The sequence below is a fragment of the Phocoena sinus genome, chromosome 5 (assembly GCF_008692025.1).
Source record: "Phocoena sinus isolate mPhoSin1 chromosome 5, mPhoSin1.pri, whole genome shotgun sequence".
Classification (NCBI taxonomy): Eukaryota; Metazoa; Chordata; class Mammalia; order Artiodactyla; family Phocoenidae; genus Phocoena; species Phocoena sinus.
In genome coordinates this window covers 109,355,908-109,379,999 of record NC_045767.1, presented here as the reverse complement: position 1 = coordinate 109,379,999, position 24,092 = coordinate 109,355,908, and the positions used below count along the sequence as shown (strand labels likewise).

The 24,092-nt window shown below is 43.1% G+C and overlaps 2 protein-coding genes across 8 annotated transcripts in view; one reads left to right on the top strand and one right to left on the bottom strand.

The window, feature by feature from the left end:
• The window catches only part of SH3D19 (SH3 domain containing 19), a 178,060-nt gene that overhangs the window by 16,921 nt on the left and 137,047 nt on the right, over positions 1 to 24,092 (bottom strand). For all 7 annotated transcript variants that reach the window (XM_032633062.1, XM_032633066.1, XM_032633067.1 and 4 more), the window contains 5 exons: positions 14,806 to 14,921; positions 9,487 to 9,548; positions 7,948 to 8,212; positions 5,544 to 5,612; positions 5,223 to 5,363 (listed from right to left, as the gene is read on the bottom strand). In XM_032633062.1, coding sequence (XP_032488953.1) covers positions 5,223 to 5,363; positions 5,544 to 5,612; positions 7,948 to 8,212; positions 9,487 to 9,548; positions 14,806 to 14,921 — 653 coding nt within the window. The remainder of the gene's footprint in view (positions 1 to 5,222; positions 5,364 to 5,543; positions 5,613 to 7,947; positions 8,213 to 9,486; positions 9,549 to 14,805; positions 14,922 to 24,092) is intronic.
• On the top strand, positions 3,289 to 4,095 carry LOC116754423 (transmembrane and ubiquitin-like domain-containing protein 1). Its single transcript, XM_032633069.1, has one exon. It carries the CDS (start codon positions 3,289 to 3,291, stop codon positions 4,003 to 4,005), a length of 717 nt encoding a protein of 238 aa, XP_032488960.1. The 3' UTR covers positions 4,006 to 4,095.

Genomic DNA, 24,092 nt, shown 5'->3' with positions numbered 1-24,092 from the left:
TCTCTCATGTCAGCTGAATGGTAATAGAGGAACAGTTAATGGCAGCTCAGTGTATTAGTTTACCAAAGCAACATTGACATTTTCTTAGAGGATGCTCAGCGCTTTTCCCTAAATAAATGGGCATTATGGGAATTTCAGGGATTGTGGAAAGGAACTGTGAGATATTTTAAGCCTAGAGGGCTTTAAAAATTATTTACACAATTTATTACATGTGTGTATGTGTGGTTTTCATTTTTTCTGATTTACATCTGTGGAAAAAGGAATGACCGCTCACTAAAGGGTGTTAGGCTAGATGGCTTTCCATCTGCTGGAAAAAGTAAAGTCAGAGGCCTACCCCACACCAAACACAAACATGAACCTCCAGATAGACCAAGATCTAAACACAAGCCTGAGAAGGCAGAAGAGGTGGGATAGTAACCTGGGCCTCCCAGTTTCCCTTCTCTGCCTTCCATGCATGGCTACCCCTGGAATGCTGCTCATCACCTTGGCCTGGCAGATGAAGGGCGAGAGGCACAGGTGAACAGGGTTGGCCACAGGGGACTGTACAACTCAGACCATACCATTAGGGTGGGTATCTGGGAGGAAAATCCAACATATTTCAAAGCTCTTTCTAGTATGACAGTATGGCTATAATGGTTAATACTAATGAGTAAAAAGAATAGCTAATATCAGGACTTCCCTGGCTGTCCAGTGGTTAGGGCTCCGCACTTCCACTGCAGGGGGCACGGGTTCTATCCCTGGTCAGGGAACTAAGATCTCATATGCCGCGCAGTGCCGCCAAAAAAAAAAAAAAAAAAAGCTGATATTCACTGTTCACCCACTATGCACTACTCACTGTGTCAAACACCTTATATGCATTAATTAGCTCATTTAATTTTTTAAGCACCTTTGAGATATAATTCATATACCACAAAATTCACCCATTTAAAGTGCACCTAGGTTTAGTATATTCACAGAATTGTGTGACCATCACCACAATCTAACTTTAGAACATTTTTATCACTCCCTCAGGAAGCCTCCCACCCATCAGCAGTCTCTCCCCACTCACCCTCCCCTCAGCCCTGGGCAACCACTAATCTACCTTCTGGAGTTACCTATTCTGGACTTAATATAAATGGAATCATAATGATAAATCAATTGTATAATCACCTCTGTGAGGAATTATCATACATATTATCTCACATATTAAAAAAATGAAGTTCAGAGAGGTCAGATCACCGCCTCAGGTAGTGGGAGGGAAACTGAAACCCGCGTCTGTGCTGAGAACCAAGTGAGGTGACAATCCCCCGCCTCCCAGCTCTGACAGCCCAGCCTCAACTGATAATCTGCAGTGCCTTCTGTTGACTAAGGTAGGGGAAAGCATAACACATTTTTAGAAATATTTACCTTAAAACTAAGCTTTCAAATAGGTAAGTTTTATTTTTCTAAAAAAAAATGTCTTGTTAGTCATGACCCAGAGCCTAAGGGAGGCTCCACTTTAGTGTCACCAGCTGTCGGCCCTCAGCGGCCACCTCTCTGCCAGTCTACAGCACAAGCCTGAGTATGATAATGTCTCAAGTGGACAAAACCGTGGGCTTCTATAGAAGAACAACTTGTAATTTTTTCAGCTTCTATTTTCATCAAGGAGAGCTTTTTGACAGTACAACTCCCATGGTTACCCATCAGTGTGCTCTGAGAGAGGAAGAAGAGCGGTGACAGATGTTAATGCTGCATCAAAACAGAGAGAAAATGAGTTAACAGAAGAACCCTCCCCGTATGGACCAAAGTCAGAAATCTCAGTATCCCAGCTGCAACTAGCGTAAGACATAGCTTTGCTGCTCTCCGAAATTCAAATTTTTAGTTTCTTAGCAAACCTCAAATGGTAAGCTGCCTTCTAAGAAGAAAGAATTGGACGAGATTATGAAAACTAGGCTGAATGACGAAGTACTTTACTTGGTTTAAATGACAGATGGGTCTCATTTTTCATGTTTGTTACATTACCTAATAGATAGTGAAATTTTAACTGGATACCTTAAGAAGCTCTTTTAAAAGTATAACTCTAGGGCTTTCCTGGTGGCACAGTGGTTAAGAATCCGCCTACCACTGCAGGGGACACGGGTTTGATCCCTGGTCCGGGAAGATCCCACGTGCCGCGGAGCAACTAAGCCCGTACGCCACAACTACTGAGCCTGTGCTCTAAAGCCCACGAGCCACAGCTGCTGAAGCCCATGAGCCTGGAGCCTGTGCTCCGCAACAAGAGAAGCCACTGTGATGAGAAGCCCGCGCACCGCAACAAAGAGCGGCCCCCGCTCGCCGCAACTAGAAAAAGCCTGCACCCAGCAATAAAGACCCAACTCAGCCATAAATAAATAAATAAAATAAAAATAAAAATAAATATATATAACTCTATAAACTGTCCAATGGCATTTTTCTTGCTGAACAAACGACCTTCAATAGTCATTATATTGGCGTTCCCACCTCTCGGGGATGGGTGTGTGGGGCGGGAAGATGGGAGCGGTGATGGAGGACGGGGGCGGGGAGGGCGAAGTCTCAGATTCCCAGGCGAGATCTGGGGTCCTGCAGCAGGCTGGGTGTGGAGAGGCTTCCAGGGGAGGCGCGGGGTTGGGCTGGGGTGTGAGCTGACCAGGAGGGACCGAGTTGGGCGGGGGGTGGCAACCCTCGGAGGTTCCAGTTTGCCAAAGGGCGCAGGTTGACGTTTGGTGTGGGGAAGGCTTGGGAAGCGGGTCGGGGTTTGGGTAAATGGTAACAGGGCGGTGTGGGTGTGTGTGTGCGCGCGCGTGCGCGGGCGTGTGCAGAGACCACCTTTTTCTCCCTTGGAGAAACTTTAGGGACGGAAGAGTAGATAAGCTTTGGGTCAACGAGACGAAGGAGTAGGTGAACTTTGGGATGACCTGGGCGGGAAGAACAGGTAAGCTTTGGGGTGCAGTTTGGTGGGGGTTGAATTTAAGGGAGAGTCGCTTAGAAGGTCAAGGCCCTGACCTCGGAATAGGGTTTGGGTGAACTGGGGAGCTGGTTAAAGACCTAGATCTTAGGTTACAAAAAATGACTTGGGATTTGGTGATGGGAAGGGGTACGTGGGGCAGGTCTGGGATAACTGGGCATCAGAGCAGTCCGTGTCCCAAGGCAGGGCTCGGGTATGCGGGCAGAGCTATGAGGACTGTGGGAGAGTTGGGGTGGGGTGGGGTTAGACGCCCCCCGAAGTTCAGAGGGCTCCTGGCGGGTGAGCCAGCCCCTCTCGGGTTCTTTGTGCCTCTCCAGCTCGGTAGCGCAGCGGGCAAGGCAGGTGCCATGGCCCTGACCGAAGGGGTGGGTGATGAGGTGACCATCCTTTTCGCGGTGCGTGCCTGCCTTCCGGTGCTGGCTCTCACCTGTGCCTCAACACACACTGCCAAGGGCGCTGACCCACTGCCCCAGCCATCAGGGACCCCGACACCAACACAGCCCAGAGGAACCATGGCAGTCACCAACAGCATCGGAGGGGAGGCCCCAGGAGCCGAGACCCCCAGCCTGAGATGCAGATGTCAGGCTGCACAGCCAGAGCCTGGCGTGGGGCTCCCAGCAACGCCGCCGCCTCCAGACCCCCCCCAGGAGCCCCTAGTACTTCGGCTGAAATTCCTCAACGATTCAGAGCAGGTGGCCAGGGCCTGGCCCCATGACACCATCGACTCCCTGAAAAGGACCCAATTTCCTGGCCGGGAACAGCACGTGCGACTCATCTACCAAGGGCAGCCGTTAGAAGACGACACCCAGCCTCTGGGCAGCCTTCACCTCCCTCCTAACTGCATTCTCCATTGCCACGTGCCCACTCGGGAGGGTCCCCCACACCCACCCTGCCCACCGGGGTCAGAGCCAGTCCCCTCTGGGCTGGCCACAGGCGGCCAGCTGCTGCTGCTCTGGGACTGCCAGATCCAGTACCGGCCCTTCTTTCCCAGGACCGCCACTCTGGGTCTGGCCGGCTTCACCCTGCTCCACAGTCTCCTGGCCTTTGCCGTGTTCCGCCCCTAGTGCCTCCACGGGCTCTTGGCAGTGTTGCTGGCCCCTTCGGACCTTGCTCCCCATGACAGGGCAGGAGCTGCTGTCTGCCTAGGCCTGCCTCTCCGACCTGCCTCTTCCGGCTACCCTGGAGCCCAGCACTGTGCCGCAGAGCACTCCAGGGGCCAGTGGAGGCCCCTCCCTGTGACCTTCATGGCTCTGGGCCATCCCCCGGGGCAGCTGGCCCTCCGCACCCACTAACAGTCAGCTCCTCTGGGTCAGACAGCTGCTGTTGCTGCCACGCCCCTGGGCCCTTCTTAGTGTCCTGCCTGAGAATCCAGCCTCTTCTAGTCCCTGACAGCTCCTTGGGCTGATTTAGGGACTCCAGGACTGAGGGGCTGGAGAAGGGGAGCTGGGAGGGGTGGAGGGGGTTCTCTGGAACATGTGCAGATTAAATAACTGTGAAGTTTAAAAAAAAAAAAAAATCATTGTATTCTCCCAGGCTCGACAAATTGTTAGGCCTAAACTGTGACTTCAGGTTGTTGGAACATCTCATTTCATTATGTTTATGGGCTATAAGCAGAGAAACGAGGTTTATATTAAGCTTAAATCTTAAAGGGAAGTATTTTTTTAATGTCAGGCTTAGCATTTCTAGGGCCGCCTTTAAAATAATTATTCATTCTGTTAGAAAACTAATCTCTAGTACTTGGGTAAACATGTTTACATTACTTCAAAAATAAACAGCTCTCACGGTTGAAAATTAATGACTGAGTGTCCTGGCTGCTGTAAGTCAGCACCATGCACGAAAGGCAAAACACATGGTAGTCACTCTGTATCAGAGTGATTAGTATGGTAGTGGCAAGTCTCTTCGAAGTAATTTACTCTTAAAATGGAATAAGGGCTTCCGTGGTGGCGCAGTGGTTGAGAGTCCGCCTGCCGATGCAGGGGACACGAGTTCGTGCCCCCGTCTGGGAAGATCCCACATGCCGCGGAGCGGCTGGGCCCGTGAGCCATGGCCGCTGAGCCTGCGCGTCCGGAGCCTGTGCTCCGCAACGGGAGAGGCCACAACAGTGAGAGGCCCGCGTACCGCAAAAAAAAAAAAAAAAAAAAATGGAATAAAACGCTACCGTAATTTTTACTCTGGTTAAAATAAACGTGCTAATAAAAACCTGAGAATGAGCTATAATTAATAGTTCTATGAAATGTGCTGCCACGTGTGACATGAAGGCGGTACAATATTAATTCCTCACGTTCGGCCTGCTTCTGAGATGTTCATCAAGTGGGGTGATGATCTTCATGTGAGACAGGTGAACTCTGCCAGCAGCGGCTCCCTTCCGGCACTCCAAGTAATTACCTTCCACCTGCTTCAGTATCACAAGGACGTCCCCACGCTGGAAGGTACGATATCAGTCTCTGAAGCAATTATTATTTAATAAAACATTATTACTTTTTCCACATTTTAATCTTTGGAGCCTAAAGCATTTATAATAACGTGTAAAACAGTAACAGAGGCCAGAGATTTTTTTTTTTTTTTTTTTACATTAGTCAGTAAAGAAAGAGCTCTACTTTACCTTACAAGAAAGTTCTCCAGGGTTTTGCGGGACAATGTCTTCACTGGCAATTCCGTGAGGCACAGACAGCTTAAACATAAACCAATAAAAGGATTATTCACAATCAAATAACCTCGTCCTAAGCGGCTGATCACGTGGGGATTTGGCACGTTCGGCTGCAGTATAACCTCCGGCAGTTAAGCTCTTCACTCGGCTTCCTCAAGCTCGGGATCTAGTCGGTGGGGCTGCCGTTTCTCAGGCTGCTCAGAGTCCTCGGGGGCCTGAGGCTGAGCCCACAGGACCTCGGCAGCTGAAAGTGGCCTAAAGTTCCCTTAACAACCACATCCAGGAAGTTCTGCTCTACAGGACAAGGTCCACCAAGTCCCCAGGGCGTCGGAAAGGTAAATACTCAGCACCTGGCCTCACGGCCTTTAGTTCAGGGGCGGCTGACAGGGGACTGGTGCCTCCCCTGCGGGGTTGGACTAGCCGCTTCCATCCGCCTTCAATCTCATGTGCTCCTGCAGTCGCTCTGGTACAAGCATCTACTTAAACCCATCTCACCGCCTGACCTCAGTCATTCCTGGTCCACTCAGCCCTGTCTGATCTTAGAATGGCTTTTACTCTGGCCAGAGAACTCTGTTCCCCGCCTTGGTAAATTCTGGCTGATGAGCACGGGTCGGAGGGCCTGTGCCCAGGACGTGGGATCACACAAGCTCGCTTCCAACAAGGAAAGGGAGGCTGCACTCAGGAGCAAAGATGCAGAGTACGTGGGTGTGGCCCTCGGGGGCTGGGGCGGGTCGTGTTGCTCCCCAGCATCTCTGTCAGAGCACCAGGGCGCCCAAGGTACCCAGGTTACCCTGGTTAGCAATTTAATGGTGGGGCGGCCACAGGGAACAATGAGGGATTTAAGGAATTATTTCGTAAAGAGACACACTAATACACCATCATTTTGAATTTATTAAGTTTCTTTGACTTGTTCAAATGCTTTGTTGACATTATACCACTATGCTAAGACCTATAAGCAAAATCTCATTCCCCCAAACGAGGCTCTTGAGACGGAACAGCCAACGCAAGCAGAGACTTTACAGAATCTTGGCTCTACCATTACTGGATGTGTGACCCTGGACAGGCTACTTAAGCTCTCTGAGTCTTACTTTCTTCATCTGTATAATAGAGATAATAATAGGATCTACTTCACAGGGTTGGTGTGAGGAATAAATGAGTTATTTACATATAAAGTGCTTCGAAGCATGCCTTGGCTTATAAGTATTCAACACATCAGCTACTGCTTTTATTTATTCATTATTTTTAAGTATCCTATCCCAAAGTACACCCCTGTGTTTTTTTTTTTTTTTTTTTTTTTTTTTTTATGCGTTACGCGGGCCTCTCACTGTTGTGGCCTCTCCCGTTGCGGAGGACAGGCTCCGGACGCGCAGGCTCAGCGGCCATGGCTCACGGGCCCAGCCGCTCCGCGGCATGTGGGATCTTCCCAGACCGGGGCACGAACCCGTGTCCCCTGCATCGGCAGGCGGACTCTCATCCACTGCGCCACCAGGGAAGCCCCACCCCTGTGTTTTAGCAATTAAAATTTTATCAGTTTAAATGCATATGAATATATATGAATATCCTACCTCCTTCTTATCTGTCTGCACCCTTCCTTAGGAAGATGAAAAAAACCCTAAACTGCTTAAAGTGAAAACAATTTCCAGCTCAGTGATGGAAATGTAGAACAAATATGAAATGAATAATTGCTGTTCTTGTTAAGACCTACTGTTGTACAACTGTTTTAAGAAGCGCCAACACTCCTGCTCTCCTTATCATTTTAATTTGTTCTAGATTTCATCAGGTTAACCTGACCAAAACAGAGCACATCAACTCCGAAGACAAAGGCTTAAGGTCGTATGATGAGAAAAACATTCAAAGGGAACAAAATTAATATCTCAACTATCTCAATTACTGATGAAAACTTCTAACTGGTAACTATTAAATGGACCATGATAATCAGGTTTACAAAAGTGGAAAATGAGGGAAAAACCATCCATTTTAATAAGAACTTTCTACTTCCAATTTTACTCTGTGGGCAAGGTAGCTATAAGATATAAACTATATCAAGATATGAATATAATATCTGGCAGAGATACTGCCATCAGTGTAACCTACTGGGTCAGGTTTTTCAGAGTTTCTGTTTGGTCAAGCCAGACAGCAGGTTGCAATCCTTGTCTGCCCTACTTCCTTTTCCTATATTTTTCCTAATAATGAAACCCTGTTTTAAAAGACCTAGGTTTAAACATGGCCTACTTGTCTAAAGCACTCAGTGTCAAGGGGCAATTCCACAGTTGTATCATCTTTTTCTAAGGAATAAGGATCTTATGTATACTTTAGGACAAACCTCTTGACCACAAACATTTTTAAAAGCTAAATTTACCATGTATTTCCTGTAGAGAGGGTGTCCTGGTTTGGGGCGAGGGGGCAGCACCGGATCTTGATTTTTAAGGACTTGACTCTTAGCTTTTGAGAGTCCAGATGCCAGGTTACTTGTTTTTTTCTGAAGATCCATGTCAGAAGAAGACCGATTAAAAGGCAGTTTTTTATCTGCTGCTCTGGTTGCAGGAAGTTTTGGGGGAGGTGGTCTCTCAGGGGCCCCCTTGGGAGGAGGCTGTCGAGCTAGTACGCCTTTTCCATTCACAGGTCTGAAAGTCAACGTGGTATCTGTGAGTCAGTGTTTGATCGATAGTAGGTTCTGTTTTGTCCTTTCTTACACACACACACACACACAGCGTTTTGCTAGTGTAAATACCATTTAATGAAACATGCAGGCTATGCTATTTTTTAGCAAATGACTGCTGCATTAAACATTATATTATTTGAGGAAATGCCATGATGTTCCAGCTTCCTCTTATCTTGTACTACATATTCATTAGTTCAAGACAAACAAGCATTTACTATCATGAGCTCTCTAAGGCTCCATTTGCTCTTAAACACACCATGACTGTTTCAGAAAACTAAGGACTTTCTACCAAAGTCTGAGATGAAAAGCTTATAGTAAGATATCAGGTATATGTGATGGGGTCTTGTACATGATTAGAAAAGGTACGTCAAACTCCCCTAATATTCATGTTATAGGAATCATTATTAAAACACTAATTTAGATTAATATAAAGAAAGCTAGTTCCAAAAATGGGACAGGACAATTATTACTCTGAAAGCCTTTCCTTAATCCCTATGATAAAAATAATTTCGAACATAGTAATGTCTTATGATAACATCACAGTTTTTTGTCTAAATAGCCCTGGAACTCAGGAGGGCTGGTCACCTCTGAGCTCACGAGGCCTGTCTCCCTTTGGAAATGCCAAAACTCAGGCTGGTTTCTGGGAACAGGGAGAGAGCGAGCGAGTGTGTGTATGTATGTATGTGTGTGTATACGCGCGTGTGTGTTCCAGAAGTGGAGTTTTAGGTCCAGAAAGGAGTCTTGTTCATTTGTTTGAGGAAAAGTAATAGATATCTATGTTTGTGCTCTGTGAGTTTTTGGATTGCATTAAAAACGGAGCAGAGACTCCTACACCTGCTGTCAGAAGCAGACTGTGGGCTAGTGGCCTGGGTGAATTTGTGAGTTAAATGTACCTCTAAAAGAAGATCGAAGGCCAGCAACACTCAGTTTTCATGATAGAAAAGAGTCCAGTCTCGGAGTCATTAGTTTTTCTCTAACTGACTTTTTTTTTTTTTTTTTTTTTTTTGCGCTATGCGGGCCTCTCACTGCTGTGGCCTCTCCCGTTGCGGAGCACAGGCTCCGGACGCGCAGGCTCAGCAGCCATGGGTCACGGGCCAGCCACTCCGCGGCATGTGGGATCTTCCCGGACTGGGGCACGAACCCGCGTCCCCTGCATCGGCAGGCGGACTCTCAACCACTGCGCCACCAGGGAAGCCCTCTAACTGACTTTTTAGAAGTTTTCCCATGCTTACTTACCTCGGTGGCAACCTTGGGGGTCCTCGCACAGAACCTCCTGACTGACCAGCATGGTCAGTTTCCTGCAAGTATCAGAGAATGATTTTTAGTTAAGATGAATCTGAAACAAGAGCTTTTCAAGAGGAATTATGGACAACTTTTGGGCTGGATCTATAAAGTGGAAATGTAGCTGAATTACAGAAAGGAGATTAAAAGAGTTTTTTAGTCTTAAGCAATATTAACTCATTTCTCATTCCTACCTACATTGTCCATGTCACAATGCAAGTGAAAACAGAGAGGAAGAGGCTGGCGCAGGGAGGGGGGTGTCCTGCTACTGTGGGCACCAGCTCAACCAACTGCACTGCATGGTTACACATCCAGCATGTTCTGAGGAATTAAGGATGCTGTTTAAACCATGTTGGGTTACACAGCAGCAATTTAAGCAGACATTGTAGGGAATTTTAAAAAAATATGGCAGCTATCTATCCCATGACAACGTTTAAGATATGCAGTGCTCCTAAGTTTAAACACATAGTAAGTGAGGTGGTGATCAGTTCATTTTGCTTATACTGGATGGTTTCCACATTGTGTGGTGGGTTTTGAACTGGAAGGAGGTGGAACACAACAGAAGCTTAAGGGGTGGCCTGAAAGGAAGGCATGTGAGGAAGAACAGAAAAGGCCCAAGAAAGTAGACAGCTTAGCTTGTACCACTACAGGAAAGGGGTTGGATGTGCTGAGAAGAATTTTGTAGGAAAAAGCAAAGGGGGATAGTGTGAAAAACAAAAGATAGGGAGAGTTGGAATGTTTTGGCCTCAAAGTAGATGAGAGAAATTGGAAGTATGGGGATCAACAAGAAGATTTCTTCAGAAGGGGTTCAAACTGTGCTAATTAAATAGGTTTTCCGAACATGTTATGGTCCAGGGATTGGGAAATAAGTATAATACATGGAAAACATTTTCAGATATTCTGCTGAATGAGAAGTCAAAGGATCTTAAAGCCAAGACTTCTGTTTTTTAGGCAAAAGTCTTCACTAAATCCTTCTAATTCTGATTGAGTCTCTTTTTTCACCTTTCCTACTTTCTAAGCCCTCACCACTGACCTCCAGAAAATAATATTTCTCCAAGACCACCTGAGAGGGAAAAATGCCAGCTCTTTAAAATTATACTGCCTTTTTAAAAAAAATTTATTTATCTTATCTATTTATTTATTTTTGGCTGCGTTGGGTCTTCGCTGCTGCGCATGGGCTTTCTCTAGTTGTGGCGAGCGGGGGCTACTCTTCGTTGCGGTGCACGGGCTTCCCATTGCAGTGGCTTCTCTTGTTGTGGAGCATGGGCTCTAGGTGTGCGGGCTCAGTAGTTGTGGCACGTGGGCTCAGCTGTTGTGGCTCGTGGGTTCTAGAGCGCAGGCTCAGTAGTTGTGGCGCATGGGCTTAGCTGCTCCGTGGCATGTGGGATCTTCCCGGACCAGGACTCAAACCCGTGTCCCCTGCATTGGCAAGCGGATTCTTAACCACTGCACCACCAGGGAAGTCCATATACTGCCTTTTTTTTGTAAAACAGGTTTAACTATAGCTTGGAAATCTCTGGGCTAATTCAGCCTGTTTTCCCCCTTCTTATCTTACAAATGAGTTAAAACTCACTTCTATGGTTTTTAATTCAAACTGAATATTTACCAGTTTTCCTTAAATACCAAATGATTAATTGCTAATAACTGCGATCAAGTGAATATGTTTCAGTGTTTTATAATCCCATTTTGAAAAACAAATTAAGCTTGCCCTTAAAACTTGGTTTCACTAATGAACTCAGTTAATGTAGTGAGGCAAGTCACCAGCTCATAAACCCTGCAATATTCCAGGCTATCATCCATGCCTTATAAATACACTGTTGCCTATGTGCCCCCTGACAAATAACTGCTATGATACTTGAAAAACTCATTTATTTCTTTGGCCGCCTTTAAAATTAAAACAAACAAGCCAAAGCCAAGAGAAAAACACTCTAGCAGATAGGTAGGAACTTTTATAGCTTTCCTCAAAATTATAGTTGTTAGATACCTTAATAATTAAGGGCAGATTTTAAAAAATATAGATATATAAATCTGACATGGAAAGCTATAGATGGTGTACTTTAATAAACACATACCATAAAATGCAAATCTTGTACCGAATATAGTTTTCTCTGATTGGTTTTACTTTTATGGGCAATCTTAAATATATTTTTAATTTCTCAATTTTCTATAATGAGCAAAAATAAATCAGAAAAAAAAGGCAGCACACTCAAATCCCCTGGGACTGTTAGGCACATTCCAAAAGGCACTGCTGCACCTGACACACGTCAAATACTGAGAGTAGGGGCTTGGTTCCTGTAGGAGCCACTGTCTCTTTTTTGCCAAAGTCCAGGTTTGTGTGCAGGTTCTGCTGACAGTCTTTGGAAGATTACTGATTAGGGATTTCCTGCTCTTCAATAGTCCACACATGAATGGAGCTCCTCTGTACCTGCTTTTTGTAGTTTTTCTCTAGCTCTGACATCCCTGAACTTTGGCTTCTGATGTGTTCCGGTAAGCATTTTAGCTCCTGGTGAAGTTGGTTTTTTGCCTTGTACAGCCCGTTGAAGAGCACAGGCTCCGGACGCGCAGGCTCAGGAGCCATGGCTCCCGGGCCCAGCCGCTCCGCAGCATGTGGGATCTTCCCAGACCGGGCATGAACCCGTGTCCCCTGCATCGGCAGGCGGACTCTCAACCACTGTGCCACCAGGGAGGCCCGCTGCCATCTTTTTGTTCATGTTCTTTGGAATGGTTTCTTATATTCTAATTTCAAAATAATTCCCTGTTTTTTTGTTTGTTTTTTCAAAAAATAGATATTTCTTCCAAAACCACATTCTTGTCTGTTGGAATCACTGGGCAGCCTCTGAAGATGTGCCTTCTCTTTTTTCTCCAGGAATTGGTGCCACTTCTCATGTCCTGAATTCATTAGCCATCTCCTATGCTGCAGCTGTGACTCCTTCCACCTTCTGGGCAGCGTCCCCTGACTCTCCTCTGGCACCGGCTGACAGACACCTTGCGGGTGGCTCTGGCAGCCTTGGGTTTCCACGGAAGCGTCTGCTCCTGCTGAGAGAATAGCACCAGTGGCTCCTGTGGTTCCTCACCCTGGATTCCCTCATCGTTTAAGCGAAGAAAGTGAGATTCTGCAACTACAGCCACCTTGTCCTGCGATGGAAAGTTCCCTGGCACTCAAGGCAGGAGAAATAGTCAAGGGTCTTTGTCCTGCGTCTCATCAGAAGACACGACTTTCAAAGACCGTGCCTTTCCTCATGGGTCATCACAGTGGTGAAGCACTCTTTCTAGAGACCCTCCCCAACACCTGAAGCCATTCTGGCCTCTGATCTAAAATTCACTCAGTAACTGTAATCCTCAAAACCAAAGGAATTTCTCAGGCACAGTTTTGACTTTTGGGCCCTGGAAATCTAAGTGCATGACTTCAGCCAAATCATTTAACTTGGGGTCCTTTTCTCTCATCTTCTTCCTTCAGACCCAGTGTGTCTATTATGGTATGTATTCATTACAGTACAGCAAAGAGTGCTTTGACCACACCCCCCTCCGGCCCCCACCCTTTGTAAACAGCGCAGGACAGGATTTCCCTCATGTTGTTTATGCGAGATACAGTTATGAATATGGTCCCTCTCCAGATGGCTTAGTTTATTCTAACTTCCTTTCCTTGTTTTTTCTAAAATGTTTGAGTTGCTCTGTGGACTGCTTAACACCAAATGGAATAATACTTAATATTTTAATAGAGCTTTATGGGTTTACAAAGCCCATGACATGACTCAGTGAATGCTTTTGTATGCCCACTCATCATCCTCTCATTCCTCTTTACAACCCTTTAGAGTAGAAGCCAGTAACCTTCTCAAGTAACTTTTCCTCTATGGAAATTTGGGATTTTCCCATTCAACAATAGTATGGTGGGAGCCCTATCATCCTCTTTTGGGTCATCTTGGCCGTTTTTTTAAAATTTTTTTGGCTCTGATGCATGGCATGTGGGATCTTAGTTCCCTGACCAGGGATCAAACCCACACCCCCTGCACTGGAAGTGTGGAGTTTTCACCACCGGACTGCCAGGGAAGTCTCTAGCCCAGTTTTAATAAAAATTTATTAACCAAGTATTTTGAAATGCAAGTGATCACTAAATTTTAATTCAGCCCACAGAAAAATCTCATTAACTTGACATTGGCTAATTCAATTTAATGTCTCCTTCAAAGAAATTTCTCTTCACTAGATGATTAGATGGGTTTGCATGTATAATAGCATAGTTAATGCACAAGTGTAAAACTATTATGAAGTTTGAACTGAAAATTTTGCTCAAAGACTTTAAGAACTGGTTTCTTTTGAAACAAACCTTAAAGATAATCTATCATATGGGAATTTGAAAAAGTACAGAAAAACAGTATCGAGGTTGAAATTAAAAAAAAAAACTTTTTACCACCATCTGTTAACAAGTACATGATAAAGCACTACTTTTTAAATTTAAAAAATAATTCTCTCCTAAATTTCAGATGAACAAATTCTTATGATAATTATCTTAAAATTATGTCACTATTTCAGTATTTTATTTTATTTTTTTAAAGATCTATTTATTATTTACTATTTTATTTTTGGCTGCATGAGGTCTTAGTTGTGGCATGCAGGATCTTCACTGAGGCATGTGGGATCTTTTGTTGTGGCGCACGGGCTTCTCTCTAGTTGAGGTGTGTGGGTTTTCTTTTCTCTAGTTGTGGCACGCAGCCTCCAGGGAGCATGGGCTCTGTAGTTGTGGCGCACGGGTTCCAGGGCACGTGGACTCTGTAGTTTAAGGCACACGGGCTCTGGATGAGGCGCGTAGGCTCAGTAGTTGTGGTGCACAGGCTTAGTTGCCCCGTACGGGGCATGTGGGATCTTAGTGCCCTGACCAGGGATCGAACCCACGTCCTCTGCATTGTAAGGCAGATTCTTTACCACTGGAACACCAGGGAAGTCCCTAATTTGGTATTTTAAATAAAACCTGATAACTGAACTAAATCTTCCCACAAAAATTAAAGGTTTTTGGAGATTTTCAGTAACTTTCTCATTATTAGTGCTATTTAAAAGACAATGCCATAATATTGGTATAGGGCAAATTATTTTATGATGAAGTACAATGAATTAGCCTAATTCTTTTATTTTATAGGAATTTAAAAAATATTAAATAAGTACATGGAGCTTAGAAATTGGTTTTATCTGGCCAATAGTAAAATAATTTAGACATCAGCTGATTACTTAAAATTAGTGCATAGCTTAGTCTTCAACCTAAGATTACCTATAATGACCACTTACCAAGTTTCTAGTTCTGTTAGCATTACCGAGTTTTCCGGATACTGTGCTGAAGGTGTTTCCAATGGGTTTTTCAGTAGGGAGAGGAGGTGGGCTTTGTGGATCCTCCTCATGTGAACCTGGAAAAATAGCAGTAATTAATTAATCAATAATTTCTAGTCTTCCGGGGTTTCAAGGGATGAAATGATTACAGCTTGGTTCCCTATTAGGAAAATGGCTATTGTAAAAGATGCACACAAAGAATGGAGAGCTAAGCAAATGAGAAAGGTATTCTGGCAAACCTCAGAAAACTGATGAGCTAGTAGGCATCGTTTAATTTTTACCAAAAGTTTTATAGAGATTAAAAATACTACTAAATAATTGTAACAGCAAGCCAGCACTTGTCGAGAACCTTCTATGGGCCGCGCATTAAGTTAAGGCACTTTATTCATATACATTTCTCCAAACCAACCTCAATCTAAGTGCTAGATGTTGAGTCTACTGGCTAGTAGCCACATGTGGCAATTTAAACTTAAATCTTAATTAAAATTAAATAAAATTAAAATTTCAGTCCCTCAGTTGCATTAGCCACATTTCAAGTGCTCAGTAGCCACATGTGGCTACTGGCTACCATATCGGACAGCACTATACTAGATAATATCCTACCCATTTTACAGATGAAGAAACTGACGCTGAGAAGAAAATAAATGCGCTAGCCAGGTCTTAATGCTAGTAATGGTCAGATGGGCTGGAAACCAAAAGCCTGTACTCATTGTAGTAAAGCATGCGGCTTCCTAATAGGTGGTGTATCCAACCCTCCCCCATCCAAATAATTAAATGTGTTTTCTAATATATTAGCTCCAGATTAATGGGCTTCATTGCTTCCATTTTAAAAAGCAATAATAACTTTACATCCAAACTACATCCTTAACCCAGAGATAGTGCACTCCCAACTTATTTTAAAAAGAAGAAAACAAAGATGACCAGATTTAATTAGTGACAGCTAATTAAAATCTGTGTGCAAAACACTTGGAGAGAGGATGACTGTAACATACTAAAGGAGGCTAAAGCCACCTTTTACTCGTTCGGGCATTTAAAGGAGAGAGAGGAATTTTTCCCGTTCAAATGAACACTCTCTGCTTCCATTTCACATGAAAAACCTATAACAAAACAAGAGGATGATTTGTCAGGTTCCTGTTTTATCCACAGACAGGAAAACACTCTCACAAGGGGGAAAATACCCAGGCCAGCTCCTAGGAAAACAATGATTTAGAGACAGACGAGCGTTCTTAGTTGAAAGGCAGTGCTGCACGGGGAATTAAGACACACACAGGGATGGTCCAACTCAGTCACCATCTTGAAGATTTTCTCTGTGCTGCAGTTTCCTTACTGAAGGGTACAAAGCAGTAAGAATATGAAAGCAGAGAGGAGATAGCTTATGGGAAGGAAGGGACATAGCAATTATCTGGTGTGGGTATGTGGGGGAGGTGGAGATTTTCAATTTCAAACTGTGTGGTCAGCAGAGTGCTCAGTGAGAAAAGTGGCATTTCAGCAAAGACCTGAAGGAACAGTGAAGGAGCGAGCCATGCAGAGATCTGGGGAAAGGACATCCTAGTCAGAAGAAACAGGTCCCCAGGGGAAGAAGCTGACAGGTTCACAGCAAGGAGTTTTGCACCACAAAGCTGTTCCTTTCTTTTCTTGTCCATTCCAAGTTCTTTGGATCCCAAAAGTCCTATTTTTTTTCCTCCACAGCAATATATGCATTGCTTAATAATCGTAATAATAAAATTCTTGGGAACTGGTTTTGTTTTGTTTTTTTTTTTTTTCCCCAGTACGCAGGCCTCTCACTGTTGTGGCCTCTCCCGTTGAAGAGCACAGGCTCCGGACGCGCAGGCTCAGCGGCCATGGCTCACAGACCCAGCCGCTCTGCGGCATGTGGGATCTTCCCGGACCGGGGCACGAACCCATGTCCCCTGCATCAGCAGGCGGACTCTCAACCACTGCGCCACCAGGGAAGCCCTGGGGAACTGGTTTTTGATATACACAGAAAGAATTCTCTAGGAACTGGCACTTCAGTTCTCTCACATATAGCAGTACAGAACTCAGCTTTCTAATAGTTCCTGGAGGTTTGTCAGGATAATAAATAAAGGTGCTTTCTCAATATACCCTTCTCAGGATATCAGGACTATTAATCCAATTTATAAGTGTGTAGAAAAGAGTAAACACAGCAGGCCTGAGTTACAAGGTTGGTCCTTGCTGGCACCTAGGAACTTGGATTTTGGGAAGCTTCGCACCATTTCTAGAATAGATAAAACAAAAGAATATGGTTTATGCTGAACACCTGCTTTCCTTCTGGGAAATCTGGAATTTTGGTACATGCCCAAATTCCTAGAGGTGTCCATGTAACCAGCCCCCAACAAAAACCCTTGGGTATTGAGTCTCTAAGGAGCTTCCCTGATGGACATTTCACATCTGAGTGGAGTTAGGTACACCCTGTGTGACTCTACTGGGAGAGGACTCCTAGAAACTTGTGCTGGTTTCCTCCAGACTTTGCCCCGGGCACCTTTTTCCTTTGCTGCTTTTGCTTCACATACTTTTGCTATAATAAATCACAGCCACGAACACAACTATATGCTAAATCCTGTGAGTCCTCCTAGCAAATCCTCAAACATGGGGATCTGGGGGACCCTGACACAACAGGAGAATACATTTAAATGTAAAAGTTGTATTGCATAAAGCCACATGAGCTTCGGGTAATATCTATTATTATTCTATCTCACGCAGCTTATTAAAATCCCAAATACTTTTTTTTTTAAATGCTTGGCTTTTTTTGTTTGTTTGTTTTTGTTTATTTATTTATTTTTGGCTGTGTTGGGTCCTCATTTCTGTGCGAGGGCTTTCTCTAGTTGTGGCAAGCGGGTGGCCACTCTTCATCGCGGTGCGCGGGCCTCTCACTATCGCGGCCTCTCCCGTTGCGGAGCACAGGTTCCAGACGCGCAGGCTCAGTAGTTGTGGCTCATGGGCCCAGCCTCTCCGCAGCATGTAGGATCTTCCCAGACCAGGGCTCGAGCCCGCGTCCCCTGCATTAACAGGCAGACCCTCAACCACTGCGCCACCAGGGAAGCCCCCAAATACTTTTAACAAGGTAACAGTGAGCAGGCTGACAACCCAATGAGCTGTCCTGTCACTGATCTGTAGGCTATATAATACTGTCAAAAGAAACATACGACCAGTTCTTCAGTCTAACACTACAATATAAGCTCCTAAGGAGCGAGAACCCACTAGAATTTGGTACCCTTGACTTTCTCTCCTCCTCATTCTTCATAGAAACTCCGTTCAATCTTCTCACTACTTGGCTTAGAGCCATCAGTTAATAAAACCATCAAGAGACTAAAACCAATATGATTCTTCTAGGTAGTATTTTATAGAGAAACCATACCCCTAAACTAAGTTTCATGGCATGCCAGGGGATGCCTACAGTGTAACCCTGGGATGCTGCAGGTGAAGTACTGGGACACTTGCTCTGCTGTTGGCAGGAATGGAGTGGCAGAATCTCATTAGACAAAGGCAAAGATGCAACTGGGCTATGCAAAAGCACTAAAAGAAATGAAAGGAAAGCAGAGGCTCACAGAGAAAGCTCTGTGATCACCCAGGAACTGCTCTGGAACCCACTGTATGTGCATTCATGTGCATACATACTCACGCTTTTTCTAATCTCTAGGGCCTAAGGTAAACAGTTCTGGCCCTCTTGGCTTCTCTCTTATGATAATATCAGATGTATCTGCAGGACTTATTAAATAAAATTCATCCAAAATTTCATTTATTGTAACACTGAAAAATCAAGTAAGGAAGTGTATCAAAATGTAGTGTTATACTAATTAAAATAATATTTTTTTTTTTTTTTTTTTTTTTTGCGGTATGTGGGCCTCTCCCGTTGCGGAGCACAGGCTCCAGATGCACAGGCTCAATGGCCATGGCTCAGGGGCCCAGCCGCTCCGCGGCATGTGGGATATTCCCAGACTGGGACATGAACCCGTGTCCCCTGCATCAGCAGGTGGACTCTCAACCACTGTGCCACCAGGGAAGCGCCCCTTTTTAAAAAAAAAAAAAAAAAAAAAATATATATATATATATATATATATATATATTTTTTTTTTTTTCCCCCTTTTTCTCTTTTTGTGAGTGTGTATGTGTATGCTTCTTTGTGTGATTTTGTCTGTATAGCTTTGCTTTTACCATTTGTCCTAGGGTTCTGTCTGTCGTTTTTTTCTTTGTTTGTTTGTTTTGTGGTTATTTTTTTTAGTATAGTTTTTAGCACTTGTTATCATTGGTGGATTTGTTTAATGGTTTGCTTGCTCTCTTCTTTTTCTTTTTTGATCACCTTTTTATTTTAATAATTCTTTTATTTTTTATTTTAATAACTTCATTTTATTCTTCCTTCCTTCCTTCCTCCCTTCCTCCCTTTCTCTCTTTCGTTTTCTCCCTTTTCTTCTGAGCCGAGTGGCTGACAAGGTCTTGGTGCTCCAGCCAGGTGTCAAGCGTGAGCCTCTGAGGTGGGAGAGCCTAGTTCAGGACACTGGTCCACCAGAGTCCTGTCAGCTACACATAATATCAAATGGCAAAAGCTCTCCCAGAAATCTCCATCTCAACACTAAGACCCAGCTCCACTCAATGACCAGCAAGCTACAGTGCTGGACACCCTATGCCAAACAACTAGCAAGACAGGAACACAACACCACCCATTAGCAGAGAGGCGGCCTAAAATCATAATAAGGTCACAGACACCCCAAACCACATCACAGGACATGGTCCTGCCCACCAGAAAGACAAGATCCAGCTTCATCCACCAGAACACAGGCACTAGTACCCTCCACCAGGAAGCCTACACAACCCACTGAACCAATCTTCCCCACTGGCAGCAGACACCAAAAACAATGGGAACTATGAACCTGCAGCCTGCTAAAAGCAGACCTGAAATGCAGCAAGTTAAGCAAAATAAGAAGACAGAGGAATACACAGCAGATAAAGGAGCAAAGTAAAAACCCACCACACCAAACAAATCAGAGGAACTAGGCAGTCTACCCAAAAAAGAATTCAGAGTAATGATAGCAAAGATGATCCAAAATCTTGCAAATAGAATGGAGAAAATACAAGAAACGTTTAACAAGGATCTAGAAGAACTAAAGAGCAAACAAACAATGATGAACAACACAATAAATGAAATCAAAAATTCTCTAGAAGGAATCAATAGGAGAATAACTGAGGCAGAAGAACGGATAAGTGACCTGGAAGATAAAAGAGTGGAAATAACTACCACAGAGCAGAATAACGAAAAAGAATGAAAAGAATTGAGGACAGTCTCAGACACCTCTGGGACAATATTGAAAGCACCAACATTCAAATTATTGGGGTCCCAGAAGAGAAAGAGAAAAACAAAGGGACTGAGAAAATATTTGAAGAGATTAGAGTTGAAAACTTCCCTAATGTGGGAAAGGAAATAGTCAGTCAAGTCCAGGAAGCACAGAGAGTCCCATACAGGATAAATCCAAGGAGAAACACACCAAGACACATATTAATCAAACTATCAAAAATTAAATACAAAGAAAAAATATTAAAAGCAGCAAGGGAAAAGCAACAAGTAACATACAAGGGAATCCCCATACGGATTCAGCTGATTCCTCAGCAGATTTCTCAGCAGAAACTTTGCAAGCCAGAAGGGTGTGGCAGGACATATTTAAAGTGATGAAAGGGAAAAACCTACAACCAAGATTACTCTACCCAGCAAGGAGCTCATTCAGATTCAACTGATAAATTAAAACCTTTACAGACAAGCAAAAGTTAAGAGAATTCAGCACCACCAAACTAGCTTTACAACAAATGCCATAGGAACTTCTCTAGGCAGGAAACACAAGAGAAGGAAAAGACCTACAATAACAAACCCAAAACAATTAAGAAAATGGTCATAGAAACATACATATCGATAATTACCTTAAATGTAATTGGATTAAATGCTCCAACCAAAAGACACAGACTGGCTGAATGGATACAAAAACAAGACCCATATATATGCTATCTACAAGACACCCACTTCAGACCTGGGGACACATATAGGCTGAAAGTAAGGGGATGGAAAAAGATATTCTATGCAAATGGAAATCAAAAGAAAGCTGGAGTACCAATTCTCATACCAGGCAAAATAGATGTTTAAATAAAGACTATTACAAAAGACAAAGAAGGACACTACATAATGATCAAGGCATCAATCCAAGAAGAAGATATAACAATTGTAAATATTTATGCACCCAACATAGGAGTACCTCAATACATCAGGCAAATGCTAACAGCCATAAAATGGGAAATCGACAGTAACACAATCATAGTAGGGGACTTTAACACCCCACTTTCACCAATGGACAGATCACCCAAAATGAAAATAAATAAGGAAACACAAGCTTTAAATGATACATTAAACAAGATGGACTTAATTGATATTTATAGGACATTCCATCCAAAAACAACAGAATACGCTTTCTTCTGCTCATGGAACATTCTCCAGGATAGACCATATCTTAGGTCACAAATCAAGGACTGGTAAATTTAAGAAAATTGAAATTGTATCGAGTATCTTTTCTGACCACAACGCAATGAGACTAGATATCAATTACAGGAAAAAATCTGTAAAAAATACAAACACACGGAGGCTAAACAATACACTACTAAATACCCAAGAGATCACTGAAGAAATCAAAGAGGAAATCAAAAATACCTAGAAACAAATGACAATGAAAACACAATGACCCAAAACCTATGGGATGCAACAAAAGCAGTTCTAAGAAGGAAGTCTATAGCAATACAATCCTACCTCAAGAAACAAGAAACATCTCAAATAAACAACCTAACCTTACACTAAAGCAATTAGAGAAAGAAGAACAAAAAACCCCCAAAGTTAGCAGAAGGAAAGAAATCATAAAGATGAGATCAGAAATAAATGAAAAAGAAATGAAGGAAACGATAGCAAAGATGAATAAAACTAAAAGCTGGTTCTTTGAGAAGATAAACAAAATCGATAAACCATGAGCCAGACTCATCAAGAAAAAAAGGGAGAAGACTCAAATCAACAGAATTAGAAATGAAAAAGGAGAAGTAACAACTGACACTGCAGAAATACAAAGGATCATGAGAGACTACTACAAGCAACTATATGCCACTAAAATGGGCAACCTGGAAGAAATGGACAAATTCTTAGAGAAGCACAACCTTTTGAGACTGAACCAGAAAGAAATAGAAAATATAAACAGACAAATCACAAGCACTGAAATTGAAACTGTGATTAAAAATTTTCCAGTAAAGAAAAGCCCAGGATCAGAAGGATTCACAGGCGAATTCTATCAAACATTTAGAGAAGAGCTAACACCAATCCTTCTCAAACTCTTCCAAGATATAGCAGAGGGAGGAACACTGCCAAACTCATTTGATGAGGCCACCATCACCTTGATAACAAAACCAGACAAAGATGTCACAAAGAAAGAAATCTACACACCAATATCACTGATGAACATACATGCAAAAATCCTCAACAAAATACTAGCAAACAGAATCCAGCAGCACATTAAAAGGATCATACACCATGATATAGTGGGATTTATCCCAGGAAGCAAGAATTCTTCAATATACGCAAATCAATCAATGTGATAAACTATATTAACTGAAGGAGAAAAACCATGTGATTATCTCAATAGAAACAGAAAAAGCTTTCGACAAAATTCAACACCCATTTATGACAAAAACATGCCAGAAAGTGGGAATAGAGGAAACTTACCTCAACATAATAAAGGCCAGATATGACATACCCACAGCCAACATTGTTCTCAATGATGAAAACTGAAACCATTTCCACTAAGATCAGGAACAAGACTAGGTTGCCCACTCTCACCTCTATTATTCAACATAGTTTTGGAAGTTTTAGCCACAGCAATCAGAGAAGAAAAAGAAATAAAAGGAATCTAAATCAGAGAAGAAGAAGTAAATCTGTCACTGTTTGCAGATGACATGATACTATAAATAAAGAATCCTAAAGATGCCACCAGAAAACCACTAGAGCTAATCAACGAATTTGGTAAAGTAGCAGGATACAAAATTAATATACAGAAAACTCTTGCATCCCTATATACTAATGATGAAAAATCTGAAGGAGAAATTAAGGAAACATTCCCATTTACCACTGCAACAAAAAGAATAAAACACCTAGGAATAAACCTACCTAAGGAGACAAAAGACCTGTATGAAGAAAACTATAAGACACTAATGAAAGAAATTAAAGATGATACAAACAGATGGAGAGATATACCATGTTCTTGGTTTGGAAGAATCAACATCGTGAAAATGACTATACTACCCAAAGCAATCTACAGATTGAATGCAATCCCTATCAAACTACCAATGGCATTTTTCACAGAACTAGAATAAAAAATTTCACAATTTGTATGGAAACACAAAAGACCCCGAATAGCCAAAGCAATCTTGAGAAAGAAAAAACGGAGCTGGAGGAATCAGGCTCCCTGACTTCAGACTATACTACAGAGCTACAGTCATCAAGACAGTATGGTATTGGCACAAAAACAGAAACGCAGATCAATGGAACAGGAAAGAATGCCCAGAGATAAACCCATGCACATATGGTCACCTTATCTTTGATAAAGGAGGCAAGAATATACAATGGAGAATAAGTCGTGCTGGGAAAACTGGACAGCTACACGTAAAACAATGAAATTAGAACACTTCCTAATGCCATACACAAAAATAAACTCAAAATGGATTAAAGACCTAAATGTTAAGGCCAGACACTATAAAACTCTTAGAAGAAACACAGGCAAAACACTCTATGACATAAATCAAAGCGCGATCCTTTTTGACCCACCTCCTAGAGAAATGGAAATAAAAATAAACAAATGGGACCTAATGAAACTTAAAAGCTTTTGCACAGCAAAGGAAACCATAAACAAGATGAAAAGACAACCCTCAGAATGGGAGAAAATATTTGCAAATGAAGCAACTGACAAAGGATTAATCTCCAAAATCTATAAGCAGCTCATACAGCTCAATATCAAAAAGACAAACAACCCAATCCAAAAATGGGCAGAAAACCTAAACAGACATTTCCCCCAAGAAGATATACAGATTCCCAACAAAGATATCAAAGGATGCTCAACATCACTAATCATTAGAGAAATGTAAATCAAAACTACAATGAGGTATCACCTCACACCAGTCAGAATGGCCATCATCAAAAAATCTACAAACAATAAATGCTG

Coding starts and splice junctions, on each gene's coding strand:
- LOC116754423 (XM_032633069.1), top strand. CDS start 3,289: ATGGCCCTGACCGAAGGGGTGGGTGATGAGGTGACCATCCTTTTCGCG.